This window comes from Salvelinus fontinalis, chromosome 8 (genome assembly GCF_029448725.1).
Source record: "Salvelinus fontinalis isolate EN_2023a chromosome 8, ASM2944872v1, whole genome shotgun sequence".
NCBI classification, from domain to species: domain Eukaryota; kingdom Metazoa; phylum Chordata; class Actinopteri; order Salmoniformes; family Salmonidae; genus Salvelinus; species Salvelinus fontinalis.
In genome coordinates this window covers 3356027-3379728 of record NC_074672.1, presented here as the reverse complement: position 1 = coordinate 3379728, position 23702 = coordinate 3356027, and the positions used below count along the sequence as shown (strand labels likewise).

General features: G+C 42.9%; 1 protein-coding gene across 2 annotated transcripts in view; it reads left to right on the top strand.

The window, feature by feature from the left end:
• LOC129860381 (conserved oligomeric Golgi complex subunit 7-like) overlaps window positions 1-21749 on the top strand; it is a 29131-nt gene extending 7382 nt beyond the window's left edge. Inside the window, exons 5-19 of one of the 2 annotated variants that reach the window (XM_055930749.1) lie at window positions 579-747; window positions 993-1075; window positions 1980-2102; window positions 2459-2657; window positions 3200-3327; window positions 5153-5307; window positions 10436-10552; window positions 10770-10835; window positions 11043-11229; window positions 11468-11608; window positions 15045-15128; window positions 17032-17146; window positions 18090-18233; window positions 20957-21144; window positions 21479-21749. In XM_055930749.1, the coding sequence (XP_055786724.1) occupies window positions 579-747; window positions 993-1075; window positions 1980-2102; window positions 2459-2657; window positions 3200-3327; window positions 5153-5307; window positions 10436-10552; window positions 10770-10835; window positions 11043-11229; window positions 11468-11608; window positions 15045-15128; window positions 17032-17146; window positions 18090-18233; window positions 20957-21123 (1878 nt within the window). In that variant the 3' untranslated portion in view covers window positions 21124-21144; window positions 21479-21749. Of the gene's footprint in view, window positions 1-578; window positions 748-992; window positions 1076-1979; window positions 2103-2458; window positions 2658-3199; window positions 3328-5152; window positions 5308-10435; window positions 10553-10769; window positions 10836-11042; window positions 11230-11467; window positions 11609-15044; window positions 15129-17031; window positions 17147-18089; window positions 18234-18759; window positions 18888-20956; window positions 21145-21478 lie in introns of those variants that run through there. The other variant, XM_055930750.1, reaches the window with a different exon arrangement.
• Window positions 21750-23702: the final 1953 nt, after the last annotated feature.

Below are 23702 nucleotides of genomic sequence, written 5' to 3'. Positions count from 1 at the left end.
TACTGACCAGGTGAATCCAGGTAAAAGCTATGATCCCTTATTGATGTCACTTGTTAAATCCACTTCAATCAGTGTAGATGAAGCGGAGGATATGGGTTAAAGAAGGATTTTTAAGCCTTGGGGCAATTGAGACGTGGCTTGTGTATGTGTGCTATTCACATGGTGAATGGCTAAGACAAAATATTTAAGTGCCTTTGAACGGGATATGGTAGTAGGTGCCAGGCGCACCGGTTTGTGTCAAGAACAGCAATGCTGCTGGGTTTTTCACGCTCAACAGTTTCCCGTGTGTATCAAGAATGGTCCACCACCCAAAGGACATCCAGCCAGCTTGACACAACTGTGGGAAGCATTGGAGTCAACATGGGCCACATCCATGTGGAATGCTTTCCACACCTTGTAGAGTACATGCCCCGACGAATTGAGGCTGTTCTGAGGGGGGGACCGACACAATATTAGGAAGGTGTTCTTAATGTTTTGTAGACTTTGTGTATAGTCTTGTGCGTGTGCTTAGTCATTTTGTTTCAACCAAACCTCCATTTTGTTTTAACCTAAACCTCCAGCGCTCCCTTGTTCCCCAGGATTTTACAGTGATCTCCTCTAAGCTCACCGCCATGCAGAACAGCCTAGCCATGCTGGTGGATACGCCAGACTACTCTGAGAAATGTGTCTACCTGGAGGCTCTGAAGAACAGGCTGGAGGCCCTGGCCAGCCCCCAGATAGTATCCACCTTCAATTCCATGTCTGTCGGTAAGATACTGTTTTGTAAAGGATGGGATTGAGAGTTTGAATATTGAATCCGCATTAGTTTAGACATCCGGTTCAGACCATGCCAAGGTCTATGGTGGTTTTCATATCCATTGGTCTCCTAAGTAATTGCTGATTAAACTGTGGACTGAATACTGTTGAAATTAAGTGTTTGCCTCAACCCGAATCCAGTATTTATATTATTTCTAAACTCCTATTTCTCCTCTTCGTGCTTTTCTTCCCTGTAGACCAAGCCAAGCTGTTTGTGAAAGTCTTCACAGAGATAGACAGAATGCCACAGCTCCTTGCCTACTACTACAAGTGTCATAAGGTATGTATTGTATTTATCACTGATTCGTTTCATCCGTCCCCCCAGGATTTCTCAATGGTTTTTTGTTGTTGTGATATCTGCGGCCAAAAATGCTTACTTTTACGGCGGCTTTACAGATTTTTGTTTTGATCGTGTTCATTTCATATAAAGCAATTAAAAAGTCGTATGTGCTCAGTTCTAGTATTTTAAGCCGAATAGTCTCCGTCTCTAAGCTGCCTGCATGCAGCATGATCTATTTTCTTGCGTGAACACATGATAGACAGTTCTGGAGCCGCTGCGCTGAGCCGGAGGAGCGTAAAATCAATCGATCCTTCGTTGCGGCCAGCAGTTGAAACAAAAGGAATAATGATTATCGAGTCAGTAAAACGGGTCATTCAAAAATAATGAGTTATTCGCAAGCTGCCCATCACTATCACAGATTTCTCTGTTTTGGCTTCAGTCATGGGTGATCTGCCGCTGCTGTGGTGGCTGTTCGGACATAGTTTTCACATGCTACTTTCTCTTGTGTTCCAACACAGCGTTGCATGGAGTGCAAAACTTTAGCTGTGACTTTTCTCGATAAATAAAATGGATTCCTGTTCACTGTTCTGCCTGTCAGTTGTAATCTGTCAGTTATCAACCATCAGATTCACACACTGGCAGGGGAAAAAAGTTTGAAGAGTGGTTTGATTGGGCTGTTTTCTGCGGTAACAGTGGTCGAAATTGCGAACTCTCTTTTGATCGGACCTTTTATGCAGTAAACGTGCGTGATTGGTCAAAAATTGCGAGCTCTTTCATATTTTCGCATGTTTTGTTTGATTTTTGCATGCATTATACGGTCGCGGGAATTGCGTAATCCTGGAGGGACTGTAATTGCTATGGTCTTACAGGGTTGATCTGTAGGAGTGTGTGTGTTTGTTTCCAGGGTCAGCTGGTGAGTGTGTGGCAGGATCTGTCTCAGAGTGAGCTGAGTCTGAACCAGCAGCTGGCTGAACTCTACGACACCCTCCTCTCCACCTGGCACTCACAGCTACAGTGGAGCAGCCAGGTATTACTCACACACGCACGCTGTCTCATACCGTAACACGCACACCTAGGCATCTCTCACGCACTTCGTCTCACTGTAAAGCACACAGCTAAGTATCCTCACACTAAGTACAGCAACACACACCCTAGGTATCCTCACACACTCACGCCATAAGTTATACACCGTTTTCATAGCATAACTTACGCTGGTAGGCTGTACAATAACACACATTTGCCTTTTGCTTTAACGAACATGTCTGCAGAGCTTCAAGGATACACTATATCCATGTTTATTTTGCAATCTACAGCCTAACCCCATATCCCCAGTTGACTTGTGTATCATCTACCCCCCCCCCCCCCCCCCCCCCCCCCCACCAGGTATTTAAGAACCCGTACGAGGTGGTGACGGTGCTGCTGATCCAGACCCTGGGGGCCATGGTGCCCTCCATCCCTGTGTGTCTGAGCACGGCCATGGAGCGCGCCCCCCAGGAGCAGCGGATGGACACCTTGCTGGAGCTCCACCACACCGCTGCCACCTTCGGCAGGAGCCTGGAGCAAGCTATGCTGCCACACCTGGGTCTGTTCACCTGCTACTACTCCTATGTAGTTTTAGGCCTATCATTTGTTATTTAACAGGGACGGTGCATATTCATCAACAAGTCAGTCAATGCTGAGTTGCGAAATAGTGCTGTTTTTTTTTAGCTCGACAGCTTATTTTCCTCCTTAATCAGTTGTCAACAGGGAGAGTGATGATATAGATGTTAATATTGTATTCATAAAAGACCTGGGTGAAATACATGTCAAATACTTGCAAGTATTTAAGGTGCCCTTGATTTGGCTTGGCGTTTGCACTTTTGGGACTATTCCATAGGTAACATAATTATAGTAGGGAAACTCAAGGAAATGCAGCTCAAGTATTTGAAAGATCTGCTCATTACATGTTTGTAATGACTAATGAATTGTAATGATGTATAAGGATGAATCCTGACTTTAGCTCCACCCACGTAATTCAAACTTCCTTAGGATTGATGTTAAATGAGCGATTTGGGGGGGAAAGTTCGGTGCTCACAGTTCAGACCTCAAGGTACTGTAGACTTACGTTGTGGTTGTACCTCTCAGGTGAGAACAACTTGCTGAAGGTGAATGAGCTGGTCAGTTCCCTGTACGACCCCTACAAACCCTACCAGCTGCAGTATGGCGACCTGGAGAAGTCCCACCTCCTCATCCAGATCAGCGCCATGCCCCTGGTGAGACACACGTACAGTCAGGTCCGAAATGATTGGCACCCTTGATAAAGATGAGCAAAAAAGACTATAAAATAAATAATACAATTACTGAGATATATTGTATGCTCAAAACAATTTAAACGAAAGTAATTATTATATATATTTTTTAAACATAATAATGAGGCTATATACAGGGGGTACAGGTACTGAGTCAATGTGCAGGGGTACAGGTTAGTGAAGGTAATTTGTACAAGTAGGTAGGGGTAAAGTGACTATGCAGAGATACTAAACAATGAGTAGCAGCAGCGTAAAAACAAATGGGGGGAGTGTGTCAATGCAAATAATTGTTCAGCACTCTTATGGCTTGGTGGTAGAAGCTCTTAAGGAGCCTTTTGGACCTAGACTTGGCGCTCCGTTACAGCTTGCCGTGAGAGAACAGTCTATGACTTGGGTGACTAGAGTCTTTGACAATTTTCCGTGCCTTCCTCTGACACCACCTAGTGTATATAGGTCCTGGATGGCAGGAAGCTTGGTCCCAGTGATGTATTGGGCCGTACGCATCACCCTCTGTAGTGCCTTACGGTTGTATGCAGAGCAGTCGCCATACCAGGCGGTAATGCATGTACTTGTTAGTCAATCAATCAATCAATCAATCAATTTTATTTTATATAGCCCTTCGTACATCAGATAATATCTCGAAGTGCTGTACAGAAACCCAGCCTAAAACCCCAAACAGCTAGAATGCAGGTGTAGAAGCACGGTGGCTAGGAAAAACTCCCTAGAAAGGCCAAAACCTAGGAAGAAACCTAGAGAGGAACCAGGCTATGAGGGGTGGCCAGTCCTCTTCTGGCTGTGCCGGGTGGAGATTATAACAGAACTATGCCAAGATGTTCAAAAATGTTCATAAGTGACAAGCATGGTCAAATAATAATCATGAATAATTTTCAGTTGGCTTTTCATAGCTGATCATTAAGAGTTGAAAAACAACAGGTCTGGGACAGGTGGCGGTTCCATAACCGCAGGCAGAACAGCTGAAACTGGAATAGCAGCAAGGCCAGGCGGACTGGGGACAGCAAGGAGTCACCACGGGCGGCAGTCCCGACGCATGGTCCAAGGGCCCAGGTCCTCCGAGAGAAAGAAAGAGAGAAGGAGAAAATTAGAGAGAGCCAAGATTTTCAAAATGTTCATAAATGACAAGCATGGTCAAATAATAATCAGGAATAAATCTCAGTTGGCTTTTCATAGCCGATCATTAAGAGTTGAAAACAGCAGGTCTGGGACAGGTAGTGGTTCTATAACCGCAGGCAGAAGAGTTGAAACTGGAATAGCAGCAAGGCCAGGCGGACTGGGGGCAGCAAGGAGTCACCACGGCCGGTAGTCCCGACGTATGGTCCTAGGGCTCAGGTCCTCCGAGAGAAAGAGAGAAGGAGAAAATTAGAGAGAGCCAAGATTTTCAAAATGTTCATAAAATGTTAGTGTTTTGTTTGCATTCTGATAACGTTCATTAGGCTTTTTTTGTGTGCAGTGCTGGTAATACCATATACCCCGGTATGACACAAGGGTGGTATGAAAATCTGGATAACGCCCAACCCTATACACACACACACACACACACACACACACACACACACACACACACACACACACACACACACACACACACACACACACACACACCCCAACCCTGATACAATGGTAATTTCATAATTTAGTGTCATACCTGGGGTAGGCAGGTGGAAAGGACCATGTGACCATTGACTGTGTACCTCTCTCCTTCTCTCTTCATTCCACTTTCTCTCCTCCCTCTCCCTCTACCTCGTTCTCCTTATCACCCTCCCTCTATCAGGAGCGTGGGGAGGTGATAGACTGTGTGGAGGAGCTGAGTCACTCAGTGGGGAAGCTGTTTGGCCTGGCCAGTGTTGCTGTGGACCGCTGTGTCAAGTTGACCGACGGCCTGGCCGTGTGCGGCCTCCTCAAGGCCCTCAAAGCCCTCTTCACCAAGTAATTATACACTTCAGTTCATACTGGCACACACTTAATTACACTACACAGTACACGGCTACAAAGTACAAACACTTACAGTGGGGTCCGAGTTATTAACACTCTTGATAAAGATGAGTAATAATGACTGTATAACCAACATCATTTAATTACTGAGCTATGTTGTATGCTTTTAAAAAATTCAGAAATTATTTTATACTAATACAATTGCTCAGTGAAATACATTTTGTTTTACCCTTTACACTCATACACATGAGTTGAAAATGTCTAAATGATAAAGCAGTGGCTGTACAGTTGCATGCTATACATGACGTCAGACGTGCTCTGCACAGCACATCGCTGTATGAATTGCCTTGTCAAAGCCCAACACTGTAAGATCGTATTTTATAACTTAGCTAGTTACGTTGGCAGTGTAATAACCTTTCAAATCATGCCCACCTGACCCAGATTGTGATTTATAATGGACCGTTTCTGGATTGCGTAAAGAACAACAGTAAGTGTGTGATGGCGGGTATGCAGGGTTGTGTTCAAACAAAATACCTACAAGTGTGCTTGCTGCCGTTCCTCAACGGCACAGGTAGGAGAGCTTAAAAATGCACCTCTCCCTGATCAAATCTGTAATACCCGCATGTTTCAAGCAGACCACCTTAGTCCCTGTGCCCAAGAATGCAAAGGTAACCTGCCTAAATGACTACAAACCGGTAGCACTCACGTCCGTAGCCATGAAGTGCTTTGAAAGGCTGGTCATGGCTCACATTAACACCATCATCCTGGAAACCCTAGACCCATTCCAATTCGCATATCGCCCCAACAGATCCACAGATGACGCAATCTCAATCTCCACACTCCCCTTTCCCACCTGGACAAAAATAACATTTATGTGAGAATGCTGAGCGTTCAACACCAAAGTGCTCATCACTAAGCTAAGGACCCTGGGACTAAACACCTCCCTCTGCAACTGGATCCTGGACTTCGTGATGGGCTGCCCACAGGTGGTAAGGGTAGGCAACAGCACATCTGCCACGCTGATCCTCAACACCGGGGCCCCTCAGGGGTATGTGCTTAGTCCCTTCCTCTACTCCCTGTTCACCCACGACTGCGTGGCCAAGCACGACTCCAACACATCATTGTTTGCTGATGACACAAGTGGTAGGCCTGATGTCCCGTGTGGCTCAGTTGGTAGAGCATGGCGCTTGCAACGCCAGGGTTGTGGGTTCAATTCCCACGGGGGGACCAGGATGAATATGTATGAACTTTCCAATTTGTAAGTCGCTCTGGATAAGAGCGTCTGCTAAATAATGTAAATGTAAATGTATAACCGACAATGATAAGACAGCCTATAGGGAGGAGGTCAGAGACCTGGCCGTGTGGTGCCAGGACAACAACCTCTCCCTCAATATGAGCAAGACAAAGGAGATGATCGTGGACTACAGGAAAAGGAGGACCAGACAGGCCCCCATTAACATCGTCAGGGCTGTAGTGGAGCGGGTCGAGAGTTTCAAGTTCCTTGGTGTCGACATCACCAACAAACTATCATGGTCCAAACACCAAGACAGTCGTGAAGAGAGGCACGACAACACCTTTTCCCCCTCAGGAGACTGAAAAGATTTGGCACGGGTCCCCAGATTCTCATAAAGTTCTTCAGCTGCATCATTGAGAGCATCCTGACCGGTTGCATCACCGCCTTTTAATGGCAACTGCTCGTCATCTGACCGTGTGTGTCTGTATAGGGTTGGGCGTTATCCTTCATACCATCCTTGAAATGTTTTTATGACAAAAATGAAAACACAAATCAGGCCAAACTCTTTGGTCCTTTTAAAGACCTGCTGTATATAAAATGTTGTGTGCTATAGCTTCGAAAATAAATACATGTGACTCTGGATGACAACATAATGATGTTAGTGTCCAACAGTAGGGCTGTTTTCGTAAAGAACTTAAATCTGCTTCATGTTTTGTTTCCTTGCCACGATACTAACGAGTATCGCGATACTGGTATCGTTCCGGCCCTATTTTCCTGGAATGTTCTTATCATGTTACTGAATATATCCAGGGTATTTTCAGAATTTGTTATCAACAAATGCAGCGAAAAGTACAGTAAATGTAAAATTCACATAAAATCAACAGTGTAATGTCTGGATTCCGTTTTGTCAGGTGAACTGTTGTCCTCACCTTTTGGTCTAATAATTTTACCCATACTCTCAAATCAAATTTTATTGGTCACGTGCCGAATACAACAGGTGTAGATTTTACAGTGAAATGCTTACTTATGAGCCAATTCCCAATGTCCAGAGTTTGCTAAAGGTAACAAAATAAAAACAATAACAAGGCTATTTAGAAGAAGTATCAGTACCAAGTCAATGTGCAGAGGATCGAGGTAGTTGAGGTAATACAGTATGTACAGTTGAAGTTGGAAGTTTACATACACCTTAGCCTAATACATTTAAAATCAGTTTTTCACAATTCCTGACATTTAAACCTAGTAAAAATTCCCTGTCTTAAGTCAGTTAGGATCACCACTATATTTTAAGAATGTGAAATGTCAGAATAATAGTAGAGAGAATGATTTATTTCAGCTTTTATTTCTTTCATCACATTCCCAGTGGGTCAGAAGTTTACATACACTCAATTAATACGTGGTAGCATTGCCTTTAAATTGTTTAACTTGCATCAAATGTCTCGGGTAGCCTTCGACAAGCTTCCCACAATAAGTTGGGTGAATTTTGGCCCATTCCTCCTGACAGAGCTGGTGTAACTGAGTCAGGTTTGTAGGCCTCCTTGCTCGCACACACTTTTTCAGTTCTGCCCACACATTTTCTATGGGATTGAGGTCAGGGCTTTGTGATGGCCACTCCAATACCTTGACTTTATTGTCCTTACGCCATTTTGTCACAACTTAGGAAGTATGCTTGGGGTCATTGTCCATTTGGAAGACCCATTTGCGACCAAACTTTAACTTCCTGACGGATGTCTTGAGATGTTGCTTCAATATATCCACATCATTTCCCTCCTCATGAAGCCATCTATTTTGTGAGGTTCACCAGTCCCTCCTGCAGCAAAGCACCCCCACAACATGATGCTGCCACCCCCGTGCTTCACAGTTGGGATGGTGTTCTTCGGCTTGGAAGCCTCCCCCTTTTTCCTTCAAACATAATGATGGTCATTATGGCCAAACAGTCCTATTTTTGTTTCATCAGACCAGAGGACATTTCTCCAAAAAGTACTATCTTTGTCCCCATGTGCAGTTGCAAACCATAATCTGGAGTTTTTATGGCGGTTTTGGAGCAGCGGCTTCTTCCTTGCTGAGTGGTCTTTCAGGTTATGTCGATATAGGACTCGTTTTACTGTGGATATAGTTACTTTTGTACCGGTTTCCTCCAGTATCTTCACAAGGTCTTTTGCTGTTGTTCTGGGAATGATTTGCACTTTTCGCACCAAAGTACGTTCATCTCTAGGAGACAGAATGCGTCTCCTTCCTGAGCGGTAGGACGGCTGCGTGGTCCCATGGTGTTTATACTTGCGTACTATTGTTTGTACAGATGAACGTGGTATCTTCAGGCGTTTGGAAATTGCTCCCAATGATGAACCAGAGTTGTGGAGGTGTACAATTTCTTTTCTGAGGTCTTGGCTGATTTCTTTTGATTTTCCCATGATGTCAAGCAGAGGCACTGAGTTTGAAGGTAGGCCTAGTGGGTGTGGGTGTGCATAGAGCCAGTGCAAGCGAGTCGGTGCAAAACAATTCAAGATAAATAATACGAGGGTCAAACAAACTGACAAACTGACTTGTTGGAAAGGTGGCATCCTATGGCGGTACCACGTTGAATGTCACTGAACTCTTCAGTAAGAATATTCTACTGAAATGGTTTGTCTATGGAGATTGCATGGCCATGTAGTGTATGTTATCGGATTAATCCTGGAACATATTCCAGTATGTGCTAGCGAAACAGTCCGGTAGCTTAGCATTCGCTTCATTGGACCACTTCCTTATTGAGCGTGTCTTGGAAATTCTTACACACGGACACTCAAAGTCAATCTTAATGAATCATTGTTTATTGTCAGCACGCTGGTGTTTTTATAAAAAAATATATTTTTATACATATTCATTTAAATTGACTTACTGAAATCAGTTGCCGTCCCTCAATTGTTCATGGATGATGTGTCTCCTCCTGGGCAGCTCACATTAAGGGTCTGGTCTGGGTGGGTTCTCGTCCTCTTTTGGTCAGACGGGAATTTCCCTCACGCTTCATAAAATGCGCCACCGGTTTTCCTCGCAGACCCTCACTGGAAAGCTCCGCAGGCAGAATCAATCATGCTGTTCGTTGACGCCAAATTGTCATGGAAATTCTTACACAGGGACACTCAGTAAATCTGAAATGAATCATTGTTTATTGTCAGCGAGCTGGAGAGGTTCCAACCAACTCAATGCACCATAGTACACATCAATCAGGAGCTCTGCTGGGGCAGTCCCAGCAGTTGTCTTATATACGGCTATACACAGACAAGTTCTATTTGCGTGATTTAGCATGACTAATTCATCATTACTGCTTTTGTTTCATTCATGTGACCGACCAATACTGTTTCATAACATGTGACAGACCAACACCTCACGAGGCTTCTCCTCTCTAAGCTGAGACTGAGAGATATTTAGTTTGTTCTCAAAACAAGGTCTAGGCATACTGCCAAATTGCAGCTACTGATAAGAGGAGGATTTGTTCAGTCAACCACTTGCATGAACACAGAATTTTTTTATAGAACAGCACATGAAAAGCACAAACATTCAAATTTCCATTACACTGGTACTTCATCTTTTGAGTTTTTGCTTGTCAGCAGGAATCAGGAGGATAGAGTTATGGTAAAAGGGAGGGCGAGGGAGCGCATTGTATGCATTTCTGTGTGTAGAGTAAAGGTGATCAATTGTATTAATATAAAATAATATAATTTCCCCCCCCAATATATTTTGCATACAATAACTCATTCAAATTATTTATTTTATTCAGTCATTATTGCTCGTCTTTATCAACGGTGTTAATAATTTCAGACCCCACTGTATATACTACACAGTAAATGTGAATATTCCTGTTGACTTTTGCCCATTGCCCTCACCTATGTGTCTTGGTCATATTTTCCACAGGTATGTGTCAGACTTCTCCACCACTCTGCAGTCAATCAGGAAGAAGTGCAGGTTGGAGGACACGCCCAGTGCTGCTGTGTTCCAAGAGGATTGGACCGCCTTCCAGAACTCTGTCAGGTGGGTTTTGTGCAAACTGAAACCAAACTCTGCTGACTCTGATATTTTCCTTTGCCCATTTGTAATTTCAAGACGGTTCCAACAACCATGGTTAATGTGTAACCAGGCCAGTGCAGTACAGCTCGGCTGGGCTTGGCTCAGTAGTTTGAAAAGGATATAGCTGTGCATGAACTGTATTTAACTTTTTTTGAATCCCCATGTTTCCTCTGCGTTGCAGGATCATTGCCACCTGTGGGGAGTTGCTGAGACAGTGTGGTGCCTATGAGCAGCAGCTGTCAAACAAGTAAGACCAACATCATCACAATTGCTGAATTCCAAATCAACCCCCAGCCCCTACTCCGTAGCTACCCGACTCCCCGACTGATATCCATTCTTACTTCCCCCATTCTCTTGCCATGTCCTATAGGTGAAGTTTACTAAAGTACATTTTATTTCAATGTGCATTATATAGTGCATGGGTCTCAACACACCGTACATTATGATCCTATAGGATCCTGGCCACGGCAGGGAAGTACCTGTCTGAGTCATACAGCCCTCTGAGCCTGGCGGGCATCCAGGAGGCCAGCTCCACGGAGAGGAAGACCAGCGGCAGGAACCCCTGGCAGGAATACAACTACCTGCAGAGGGGCAACATGGCAGAGTACAACAGCCTGATGGAGGTCCTCTACTCCCTCAAGGTATGGATGTTGATGCTGATGGAAAATGGAGATGACTTGGCACTGTTAACTTTAATTTGTGTCTGCGTTTTAGTTTTTTAGAATGGGTACAATCAGGGAGAAAATATAGTCTTGAGATTAATGACTTTGTCCTTTTTGCTTCATTAAAGCCTTGTAATGCAATTTAAGTGTGAGTATATTTTTAGGGAGTTAGGTCTGTTGTGAGGTCTGGCATGTTCAAGTTGCCATTGCTTTGTAGGAGAAGGGGACAGGTAACTCCAGTCTTCTGGCTGAGCCCCGAGTGGCTCTGAGCCGTCTCAACCAGCAGGCCAATCAGCTGGCTTTCGACTCTGTCTTCCTGCAGATCAAACATCAACTCTGCCTGGTCTCCACAATGGAGGTGAGTGTGTGTGTTTATTAGAGAATGACCAGTGTTTTTTTTTTAGGGCCGATGCCAATTTTTGGGGGTCAAGGAGGCCGATGGCCGATATTCAATATCATTACATTTGAAAAAATGTTGGACAAAATTTCCATGAGATGCATTAACTTCTTATGGCTGCATCCCGCTACCGGTATCGATATGACAACAGCCAGTGACAATGCAGGGCGTAAGTAATTACAATTTAGCAAATTAACACTGGAGTGATAGATGTGCAGATGATGATGTGCAAGAAGAAATACTGGTGTGCAAAAAAAGTAAATAAAAACAATATGGGGATGAGGTAGGTAGTTGGATGGGCTATTTACAGATGGGCCGTGTACAGCTGCAGCGATCAGTAAGCTGCTCAGATAGCTGATGCTTAAAGTGAGTGAGGAAAATATAAGTCGCCAGCTTCAGCGATTTTTGCAATTCGTTCCAGTCATTGGCATCAGAGAACTGGAAGGAAAGGCGGCCAAAGGAGGTGTTGGCTTTGGGGATGACCAGTGAGATATACAGTGGGGCAAAAAAGTATTTAGTCAGCCACCAATTGTGCAAGTTCTCCCACTTAAAAATATGAGAGAGGCCTGTAATTTTCATCATAGGTACACTTCAACTATGACAGACAAAATGAGAAAAAAAATCCTGAAAATCACATTGTAGGATTTTTAATGAATTTATTTGCAAATTATGGTGGAAAATAAGTATTTGGTCAATAACAAAAGTTTATCTCAATACTTTGTTATATACACTTTGTTGGCAATGACAGAGGTCAAATGTTTTCTGTAAGTCTTCACAAGGTTTTCACACACTGTTGCTGGTATTTTGGCCCATTCCTCCATGCAGATCTCCTCTAGAGCAGTGATGTTTTGGGGCTGTTGCTGGGCAACATGGACTTTCAACTCCCTCCAAAGATTTTCTATGGGGTTGAGATCTGGAGACTGGCTAGGCCACTCCAGGACCTTGAAATGCTTCTTACGAAGCCACTCCTTCGTTGCCCGGGCGGTGTGTTTGGGATCATTGTCATGCTGAAAGACCCAGCCACGTTTCATCTTCAATGCCCTTGCTGATGGAAGGAGGTTTTCACTCAAAATCTCACGATACATGGCCCCATTCATTCTTTCCTTTACACAGATCAGTCCTGATCTGCCCCAAAGCATGATGTTTCCACCCCCATGCTTCACAGTAGGTATGGTGTTCTTTGGATGCAACTCAGCATTCTTTGTCCTCCAAATACAACGAGTTGAGTTTTTACCAAAAAGTTATATTTTGGTTTCATCTGACCATATGACATTCTCCCAATCTTCTTCTGGATCATCCAAATGCTCTCAAGCAAACTTCAGACGGGCCTGGACATGTACTGGCTTAAGCAGGGGGACACGTCTGGCACTGCAGGATTTGAGTCCCTTGCGGCGTAGTGTGTTACTGATGGTAGGCTTTGTTACTTTGGTCCCAGCTCTCTGCAGGTCATTCACTAGGTCCCCCCGTGTGGTTCTGGGATTTTTGCTCACTGTTCTTGTGATCATTTTGACCCCACGGGGTGAGAAATTGCGTGGAGCCCCAGATCGAGGGAGATTATCAGTGGTCTTGTATGTCTTCCATTTCCTAATAATTGCTCCCACGGTTGATTTCTTCAAACCAAGCTGCTTACCTATTGCAGATTCAGTCTTCCCAGCCTGGTGCAGGTCTACAATTTTGTTTCTGGTGTCCTTTGACAGCTCTTTGGTCTTGGCCATAGTGGAGTTTGGAGTGTGACTGTTTGAGCTTGTGGACAGGTGTCTTTTATACTGATAACAAGTTCAAACAGGTGCCATTAATACAGGTAACGAGTGGAGGACAGAGGAGCCTCTTAAAGAAGAAGTTACAGGTCTGTGAGAGCCAGAAATCTTGCTTGTTTGTAGGTGACCAAATACTTATTTTCCACCATAATTTGCAAATAAATTCATAAAAAATCCTACAATGTGATTTCTGGATTTTTTTTCTCATTTTGTCTGTCATAGTTGAAGTGTACCTATGATGAAATTTACAGGCCTCTCTCATCTTTTTAAGTGGGAGAACTTGCACGATTGGTGGCTGACTAAATATTTTTTGCCCCACTGTACCTGCTGGAGCGCGTGCTATGGGTGGGTGTTATGGTGACCAGTGAGCTGAGATAAGGCCGAGCTTTATCTAGCAAAGACTTATAGATGAATATCTTCAATATGCACCTCGGAATTGGATAAGGACACGCGCGGTTGCGTCACGGATGTGTCTGTCTTAACTTGGCCCTGAGGCAGCAAAGCAGCCCTAAACCATGATGCTCCCTCCACCATAGTTTACAGTGGGATTTTTATTTTTTATTTTACCATTGTTTAACTAGGCAAGTCACTTAAGAACAAATTCTTATTTTCAATGACGGCCTAGGAACAGTGGGTTAACTGCCTTGTTCAGGGGCAGAACGACAGATTTTTACCTTGTCAGCTCGGGGATTCGATCTTGCAACCATCCGGTTACTAGTCCAACATTCTAACCACTAGGCTACCGGGATGAGGTTTTGATGTTGGTGTGCTGTGCCTTTTTTACCTCCACACAGTGTTGTGTGTTCCTTCAAAACTCCACAACTGTAGGTTCATCTGTCCACAGAATATTTTGACAGTAGTGCTGTGTAACATCCAGGTGCACCTTTGTTTGGACAGCAGTGGCTTTGTCCATGGTGTCCTCCCATGAACACCATTCTTGTTCAGTGTTTACGTATTGTAGATTCGAGATGTTAGCATCTTCCAGAGATTTCTGTAAGTCTTTAGCTGACACTCTAGGATTCTTCTTAACCTCATTGAACATTCTGCGCTGTCCTCTTGCAGTCATCTTTGCAGGACGGCCACTCCTAGGGAGAGTAGCAACAGTGCTGAAATTTCTCCATTTATAGACAATTTTTCCTACCGTGAACTGACTTTTAGAGATATTTTAGTTACCCTTTCCAGCTTCATGCAGGGCAACAATTCTTAATCTTATGTCTTCTGAGATATCTTTTGTTCGACGTGAGGCGTTCACGTCAGGCAATGCTTCTTGTGAATAGCGAACTCAAATTTTGTGAGTGTTTTTTATGGGGCAGGGCAGTTCTAACCAACATCTCCAATCTCGTCTCTTTGATTCGACTCCAGGTTAGTTGACTCCTGACTCCAATTAGCTTTTGGAGAAATAATTAGCCTAGGGGTTCACATACTTTTTCCAACCTAAACTGAATGTTTAAATGATGTATTCAATACAGACAAGAAAATACAATAATTTGTGTGTTATTAGTTTAAGCACACTGTTTGTCTATTGTGACTTAATGAAGATCAGATCAAATTTATGCAGAACTCCACGTAATTCCAAAGGGTTCACATACTTTTTCTTGCCACTCACTGTATGTTCCATCTTGTACCATGGCTGTTATCAGAGCCGAGATGCAGGAGGTTTTGGAGAGAGCTATGCTGAAGACCTGCCTACCTTCAGCTTGTCCCCACAGGAGTACATCACCAATGTAAGTTTTTCCTGCAATGGGCTCAACATCTACATGCTAATTCAAGTTTAAAGTAAAATATAATTTTTTTATATGTATTGTCATGACTCTCTCGCCTTGATGAGGATCACAGGTGCCAGATCAGCCTTGCACATGGCTGACAGATAGCTAGACCCTCCCCTCTCTCCCACAGGTTAGGAGAGGGGGGGAGTTGGGCCGGTTTTATGACTTAATAGCCGGTCATAAATAGTTGGCACAAACTCTCCCTCTGGCTCTCTAGTATGGGAATGCAAAAATCTCTTTGTTCCAGAGACTTTTGCCGCCAAAACCATTTTTCTCCAAGAGAATTAACTTTGGAACAATATTCATAAGATAGGAATGGTCTGTGGGGATTTAAAGAATAATCCTGTCATGTTGCTTCTCATTTTGTGATGTCATTAAAAACTATATAACGGAAATGCTGTAACTTAGGAAGTAAACACATTCTAGCTTTAAAGTTTCCATCCAATAGGATGTTAATAGAAAATGAAGAACGATGAAACTATTTCTGAAAAGATTGAAATGTGATTTTAATCTTCTAATGAGATAATGGTTTTCATGTCCCTTGCACACTAAGCCACGTCAGTGAGATGGAACCGCCTTTCCGACCAGAGTGCTTAAAAGAACTCACTAAGAATTAACACAGCAGACCAAAATATGCCGGGTTACTGCTGACATGTAAAGTGGTCAGGAGCCTGAACCTGAATAATCAACCTTGAGACCACTAGGAGACCAGCCTGCCGGACAGCGTGAGCTGAACGTTACTAATGGTTAAAACTACAAGACCAGACAGCGTGGAGCGGTGGCTACATGGCTGAAAATTGTGAGACCCGTACATTGCAGGGTTACTACTGGCGTGTAAAGTGGTCGGGTGCTGTACCCTGAATAATCAACCATTATTCTACACGTCTACACGTTCAAATGGTGAGAATCTGGAGCTCTCAACTTCAACACGAGAAGATAACCTCACCTAGGAGACCAGAAACATTCACAGTCTGCAGCTGTGCATGTAAAAGTGCTCCAAGAACTTTGACTAAAGACACAAGTTGGGAAGGAGAATCCCCACAGACCATTGGTACATCTGAAGTATCTGTCTAACAAGCACTCCACTACCAGAGAAACTCTACAAAGATGAACATTGTGACCTCTGATGGACCACCATAGCCTTACATATAGCCACTACCCATAGACGGATCGATTGGTTTCAATGGATAGATGACGATCAGGGACAGCTATGTGTAAATATATATTGCATTTCTAATCCGAATGAGCGGTGGTTAGGGTGCTAAGTATTAATATTTCTGTGAGTGTAGCTTCCAAATGTATCCAAGTGTTGTACCCCTCCCTCTCCATATGTGTAACAAGCCGTCATATCTTGTCAGTCCACTAGGGACTTTTATCTCATGTATGTGTATTCTGTGTTGTTATTTAGTTAGTTAGTAAATAAATGATTAAATCAAGTACTGGATATTCAGAAGGGCTAGGGTTCTTGCAGATCCAAGGATTATGCGATGTTCAGGGTGAGACTGAGTTAATAAGTGACTGTTATTGATGTAAGAGATATCTATACATCTTTAGTTTAAGATAGTAACTCGTTAAACAACTTTTCCCGTGGTGCCCCAAATTCCTAATTAGTTCATTGTTAAATGATTAATTTAATCGAGTAACAATTAAACGTAGTTAGTTGATACAATAAATAAGTAATCAGATTAATGATCGTCATGTCACGACAGTATTATGTAATACATAGCCTGTCTTCAGAAAACAATAGTGGGGTTTTCTATTAGAAATGTTCACAGTTAGTGTTACTACAGTACCATGAATGTTCAGGCTAGCAGACATGAGTGTGTTAAGGTGGCTAACTGCCTGTGTTTCCCCCTGACAGATAGGACAGTACATCATGTCTTTGCCGCTCCACTTGGAGCCCTTTGTGACGCAAGAGGACCCGGCACTGGAATTGGCTCTGCATGCAGGCAAACTGCCCTTCCCTCCTGAGCAAGGTGACTGTCTCTCCTCTTCTCTCCCCTGCTCTCTTTCTGTCTCTCCCTCCATCTGTCTTTGAAATTGTGTTTTCTACATTGGATAAAAGTAGAGGCTCAGAGCAACAAAATTGTGTATCATACACTGCATTTGAGGAACAATGGGAAAGTAACTCTGCTTTGAAAGTTGATCAACTTGTAAACTCACTTTTGAGAAAATGGCCTTTTTGAATGTTTTGGTATCTAGTGAAGAGCTCTTCTTTGTCTACACCCATTCAGCATCATTCACACCCTCTTAAGCTTTAGCCCCACCCATCTCGTTTCACCCTCGGAGCGTTCAAAGCGCACAGTTGACTCTCTGGCCGATTTTATTTGTTTGCCTCTGGATAACATGAAAACAGCCTAACCAGCTCTGCTGGCAACAATTTCATTATGCTTTTTTGCAGACGTTTACTGACACCCGCCATATTCAACGGGTGCTGTACACGTCACATAATGAGCCAGCCAGCTAACGTTAGCTATTGAAACAACAATGAACACAGTGGCATCGATGCCACACTGCTGGGAGCTGACCAACCAGGTTCAATGTTAGCTAGCTAACATTAGGCTCTAACCAGAAAAGCAAACGGCTCTGGGATACGAATAACAACGTCAGCTAGGGAGCCAGCCGGCTAACGTTAGCTAGCTGGCTAACAGTACACTTTAGCTTGAAATGAAACCACTTTCTGTCAAAATAGAAATGTGTAACATCTGTAGCTAGCTATCTTACCTGTATACATCATCATGCATGATGGACGTGTCTCCCTGTCTGAAGTTTGAAGATATAATCCGGAGACAGGTGTTTTCTCAATCTCTTTAGCCATCATACTCAAATTCCACTGATTTCAAAACTTGATCCTCCAGTAAGCATTTCACTGTAAACCTGTTGTATTCGGCTCATGTGACAAATAACATTTGATTTGAGGTGATGACCTTCCGGAGCTGGACAACACGGCAGACTACTGGCTGGGCTCTATCGCCAGGGCGACGATGCAGACGTACTGTGACGCCATCCTGCTCATCCCAGAGCTCACGGCCCACTCTACCAAACAGCTGGCCACCGACATTGGTACCTGACCAACATCACTTACCTACAAAATGTGCTTGATAGATCTAGAACTAGAGAACTATGTTGTACATGGAGCAAACATGTTTATAAGTATGTCATTGCTTCTTGTGTGCCGTTTGATCACCTGGAGTTGGTTGTTTAGGAAAAATCTAATTCTTAGATTTTAGTTTTTATCTACAGAGTCATAACATTTTCAGACGATTTAACGTAAACCAAGAAGCAATAAATACTTATACACACATTGGTTGTAAGTATGAAGTTATTTGTAACTACACTGATGTTGCTAGTAATAGAGCATCATCAAGTATTCCACTTGCCTACTTGCCAAAGCATCAATAAGTTTATCATTAAGCTTTGCAGGTACACTCTACATCTATCTGTAATCTAAAACTCACAACTAAAATGTTGCGTAAGTGCATCATATGCTCGTTTAAGTTCAGGGGGGAGGTGTTAGAGAAAGGTACGGACGTGACTTGTGAAGTCTCTCCACCCCCCTTCAAGTCTAGGATGTTCCCCTCCCTTTCAGAAATTCGAAAGATGCGAGCACCGGAAAACAAATCTGCAAACTGTTCCTCGTTGTCGTCACATCCCACAATCATCTGTTGACAGACGCTACGATACCATTTATGTTACGTCTCCACAAGAGATGAACTGGTAATTATATAGTAATAATGTAGTAATTAATAGGTAATAATATACAGTGCCTTCAAAGTAGTCACACCTTTACTTTTTACAGCCTGAATTTACAGCCTGAATTTTAAAATATATTAAATTGAGAGTTTGTTTGTCACTGGCCTACACAGTGGAATTATGTTTTGGGACATTTCTACAAATTAATTAAAAATTACAATCTGAAATGTCTTGAATCAATAAGAATTCAACCCCTTTGTTATGGTAAACCTAAATAATTTCAGGAGTAAAAATGTGCTTAAGATCTATGTGTGAGGTTGTAAGTAATAAGAACATTTCCCAGGACATAGACATATCTGATATTGGCCGAAAGCTTAAATTATTGGTAATCTAACTGCGCTGTCCAATTTACAGTAGCTATTGCAGTGAAGGAATACCATGCTGTTTGAGGAGAGTGCACAGTTATGAACTTGAAAATGTATTAATAAACCAATTAGGCACATTTGGGCAGTCTTGATACATTTTGAACATAAATGCAATGGTTCATTGATCAGTCTAAAACTTTGCACATGCACTGCTGCTATCTTGTGGCCAAAATATAAATTGCACCTAGATTCCGAAGTCATATAAGATGATAAAGTAAAACAAAAAAAAACATTTTTTTCCCCTTTGTATTATCTTTTACCTAATGTACATTAATTTCGCAGTTCCACAAACTTCAAAGTGTTTTCTTTCAAATGGTATCAAGAATATGCATGTCCTTTGCCTCAGGTCCTGAGCTACAGGCAGTTAGATTTGGGCATGTCATTTTAGGCGAAAATTGAAAAAAAGGGTCCGATCTTTTTAACAAGTCACATCAGTTGTATGGACTCATTTTTTGTGCGATCATAGGGTTTAACATATTTTTTTTTCTGTACCCCACACAAGGTATGTAAGGTTCCTCAGTCATGCAGAGAATTTCAAACACAAATTCAACCCCAAAGACCTGGGAGGTTTTCCAATGCTTCGCAAAGAAGGGCACCTAATGGTAGATGGATACAACAACAAACAGACATTGAATATCCCTTTGAGCATGGTGAAGTTATTAATTACACTTTGAATTGTGTATCAATACACTCAGTCACTACAAAGATACAGGCATCCTTCCTAACTCAGTTGCTGGTGAGGAAGGAAACCACTCAGGATTTCACCATGGGGCCAATGCTGACTTTAGAATAGTTAGAGTTTAATGGCTGTGATAAGAGGAAACTGAGGATGGATCAACAACTTTGTAGTTACTCCAAAATACTAAACTAATTGACAGAGTGAAAATAAGGAAGCCTGTACTGTAATGATCGTCGTATGAAGGAGTGGACCAAAACGCAGCGTGGTGAGTGTTCATGATAAATTTAATACTCAAAACACTCGAACAAAATAACAAAGAGGGAAAACCGAAACAGTCCAGGCAGGTGCAGACACTAAACAGAAATCAACTACCCACAAAACCCAAAGGAAAAAGGACAACTTTAATATGATCCCCAATCAGAGACAACGATAGATTGGGAACCACACCAACATAGAAATAAACTAGAATACCCACCCTAGTCACACCCTGGCCTAACCAAAATAGAGAATAAAAACCTCTATGGCCAGGGCGTGAAATGTACAGAATACAAATATTCCAAAACATGCATCCTGTTTGCAACAAGGCATTAAAGTGAAACCTAAACATTTTTGGCAAATCTAACTTTTTGTCCTGTATACAAAGTGTTATGTTTGGGGCAAACCCAATAAAACACATTACTGTGTACCACTCTTCATATTTTCAAGCATAGTGGTGGTTGCATCATGTTATGGGTATGCTTGTAATCGTTAAGGACTGGGGAGTTTTTCAGTATAAAAAAGAAAGGGAATGGCACTAAGCACAAGCAAAATCCTAGAAGGAAACCTGGTTCAGTCTGCTTTCTACCAGACACTCTGGTGAATTCACCTTTCAGCAGGACAATAAACACAAGGCCAAATCTACACTAGAGTTGCTGTTAATGCTTTCTGAAGGCACTAGTACTGTGTTTTCAGTGTGTCTGTAACAGTGTTGGTCTTCTAACTCCCCACAGACTATCTGAGCAACGTGATGGATGCTTTGGGCTTGCAGCCCTCCAGGACCCTGCAGCAGATAGTGACCCTGCTGAGGGCCAAGCCAGAGGAGTACAGACTGACAGCCAAACTGCTACCCCGTAGACTGGTGTCCACCATCGCTGCCCTGAGGGGGCTGGACCACTGACCACGATCACACTCTAAACAGGTATAGGACTATGGACAAAAATGAGCTCTTTTGCTAACTCTGGCACATTGACATTTATATGAACACTGAAATGTTGATTTAATGTGCACTGTCCCTGTCACATAAGTCAAACAGTATAAATATAGGGCCCAGAGTTCTCTCACCCTAACACAAATATGTTGTTTCCTTCCTGACCTGTGTTGGTCAGACATCTTGTGTTTACACCTGACTAAAAAACGAATCCCATGTCAAAGAATTTAGATGAAAACAATCAAATGACAAACATTATACTAAGTATAAATATGGATTTATGTAATGTAACAATCACATAAACAATCTGTTTCCCTTTCTGTAGATATGATAACTAGAGTCTGGTGTCTGGACCCCTGGTATGGCAGAAACCTGAGAAGTCTCCATTTAGGGATATTCCCATCATGAAATGGCTATAAGCAACATCTGGTTATCAAATATTTAAACTGCTTTGGCATCATACTGTTGTCTTTTTTTTTATATTGTTTTCTATTATGGCTAATTTCTGGAAATCAAGGTAGAAATGGTTTTGCTTATTTGTAATGTACTGGAATCTGTCCACTGATTTAATAAACGTCTGGCCTCTTTTTCTTCAAGTCTTTGATAATGAAGTTAATTGAAGATTCAAATTAAAATGTCTGATTTAAAGGAGACCTTTTATTTTTAGAACCAAATCTCTGTGTGATGTAAATGTCATGTTATAGAAGGGTTCAGACACCTCTTCTGTGATTTAACTTGTGTAGTATGGGGCCCTGAAAAAATATGAACAAAGGCAACAACAACAAAAAAGACCCAAATACGTCCTTTTCGAAACGGCAAAGCTCTGTTTAGTGATGCAGGTTGTTAGATGTTGTACATTGAAACTGTTATTCCGAACTTTATCCGCAACATTATATTCCATTTTTTTGCGAAATATTATTTTTTGTGCCTCTGTCCATTCCAATGTAAAGGAAACACTTGAGTAAATGAGAGGTACAAAGTACACTGAACAAAAATATGAACGCAACATGCAACAATTTCAAAGATTTTACTGAGTAACAGTTCATGTAAGGAAGTCAATCAATTGAAATAAATGTATTAGGCCCTAATCTGTGGATTTCACATGACTGGGACAGATATTTTAAGAAGTTAGGGGCGTGGATCAGAAAATCAGTCATTATCTGGTGTGACCACCATTTGTCTCATGCAGCGTGACTTTTCCTTCGCATAGCGTTGATCAGGCTGTTGATTGTGGCCTGTGGAATGTTGTCCCCCTCTTCAATGGCTGTGCGAAGTTGCTGGATGTTGGCGGGAACTGGAACATGCCGTCGATCCAGAGCATCCCAAACATGCTCAATGGGTGACATGTCTGGTGCGTATGCAGGCCATGGAAGAACTGGGATATTTTCAGCTTCAAGGAATTGTGTATAGATCCTTGCGACATGGGGCCGTGCGTTATGTTGAAACATGAGGTGATGGAGGTGGATGAATGGCACGACAATGGGCCTCAGGATCTCGTCACGGTATCTGTGCATTAAAATTGCCATCAATAAAATGCAATCGTGCTCATTGTTGCAATAAAATGCAATCGTGCTCATAGCTTATGACTTATTCCTTATGACCCGGCACAGCCAGAAGAGGACTGGCCACTCCTCATAGCCTGGTTCTTCTCTAGGTTTCTTCTTAGGTTTTGGCCTTTCTAGGGAGTTTTTCCCAGCCACCGTGCTTCTACATCTGCATTGCTTGCTGTTTGGGGTTTTAGGCTGTGTTTCTGTACAGCACTTTGAGATATCAGCTGATGTACGAAGGGTTATATAAATAAATTCGATTTGATTTGACTGCCCATACCATAACCCCACCGCCACCAAAGGGCACTCCACACTGCCCTTTACCACCTGGACAAAAGGAACACCTATGTGAGAATGCTATTCATTGACTACAGGTCAGTGTTCAACACCATAGTGCTCTGAAAGCTCATCAATAAGCTAAGGACCCTGGGACTAAAGACCTCCCTCTGCAACTGGGCCGGGGCGGCAGGGTAGCCTAGTGGTTAGAGCGTTGGGCTAGTAACCGAAAGGTTGCAAGTTCGAATCCCCAAACTGACAAGGTACAATCTGTCGTTCTGCCACTGAACAAGGCAGTTAACCCACTATTCCTAGGCCGTCATTGAAAATAAGAATTTGTTCTTAACTGACTTGCCTAGTTAAATAAAGGTAAAATAAACTGGATCCTGGACTTCCTGATGGGCTGCCCCCAGGTGGTAAGGGTAGGTAACAACACATCCGCCACGCTGATCCTCAAAACAGCGGCCCGTCAGGGGTGCATGCTCAGTCCTCTCCTGTACTCCCTGTTCACTCATGACTGCACGGCCAGGCACGACTCCAACACCATCATCAAGTTTGCCGATGACACAACAGTGGTAGACCTGATCACCGATAACGACGAGACAGCCTATAGGGAGGAGGTCAGAGACCTGGCCGTGTGGTGCCAGAATAACAACCTATCCCTCAACGTGATCAAGACAAAGGAGATGATTGTGGACTACAGGAAAAGGAGGACCGAGCACGCCC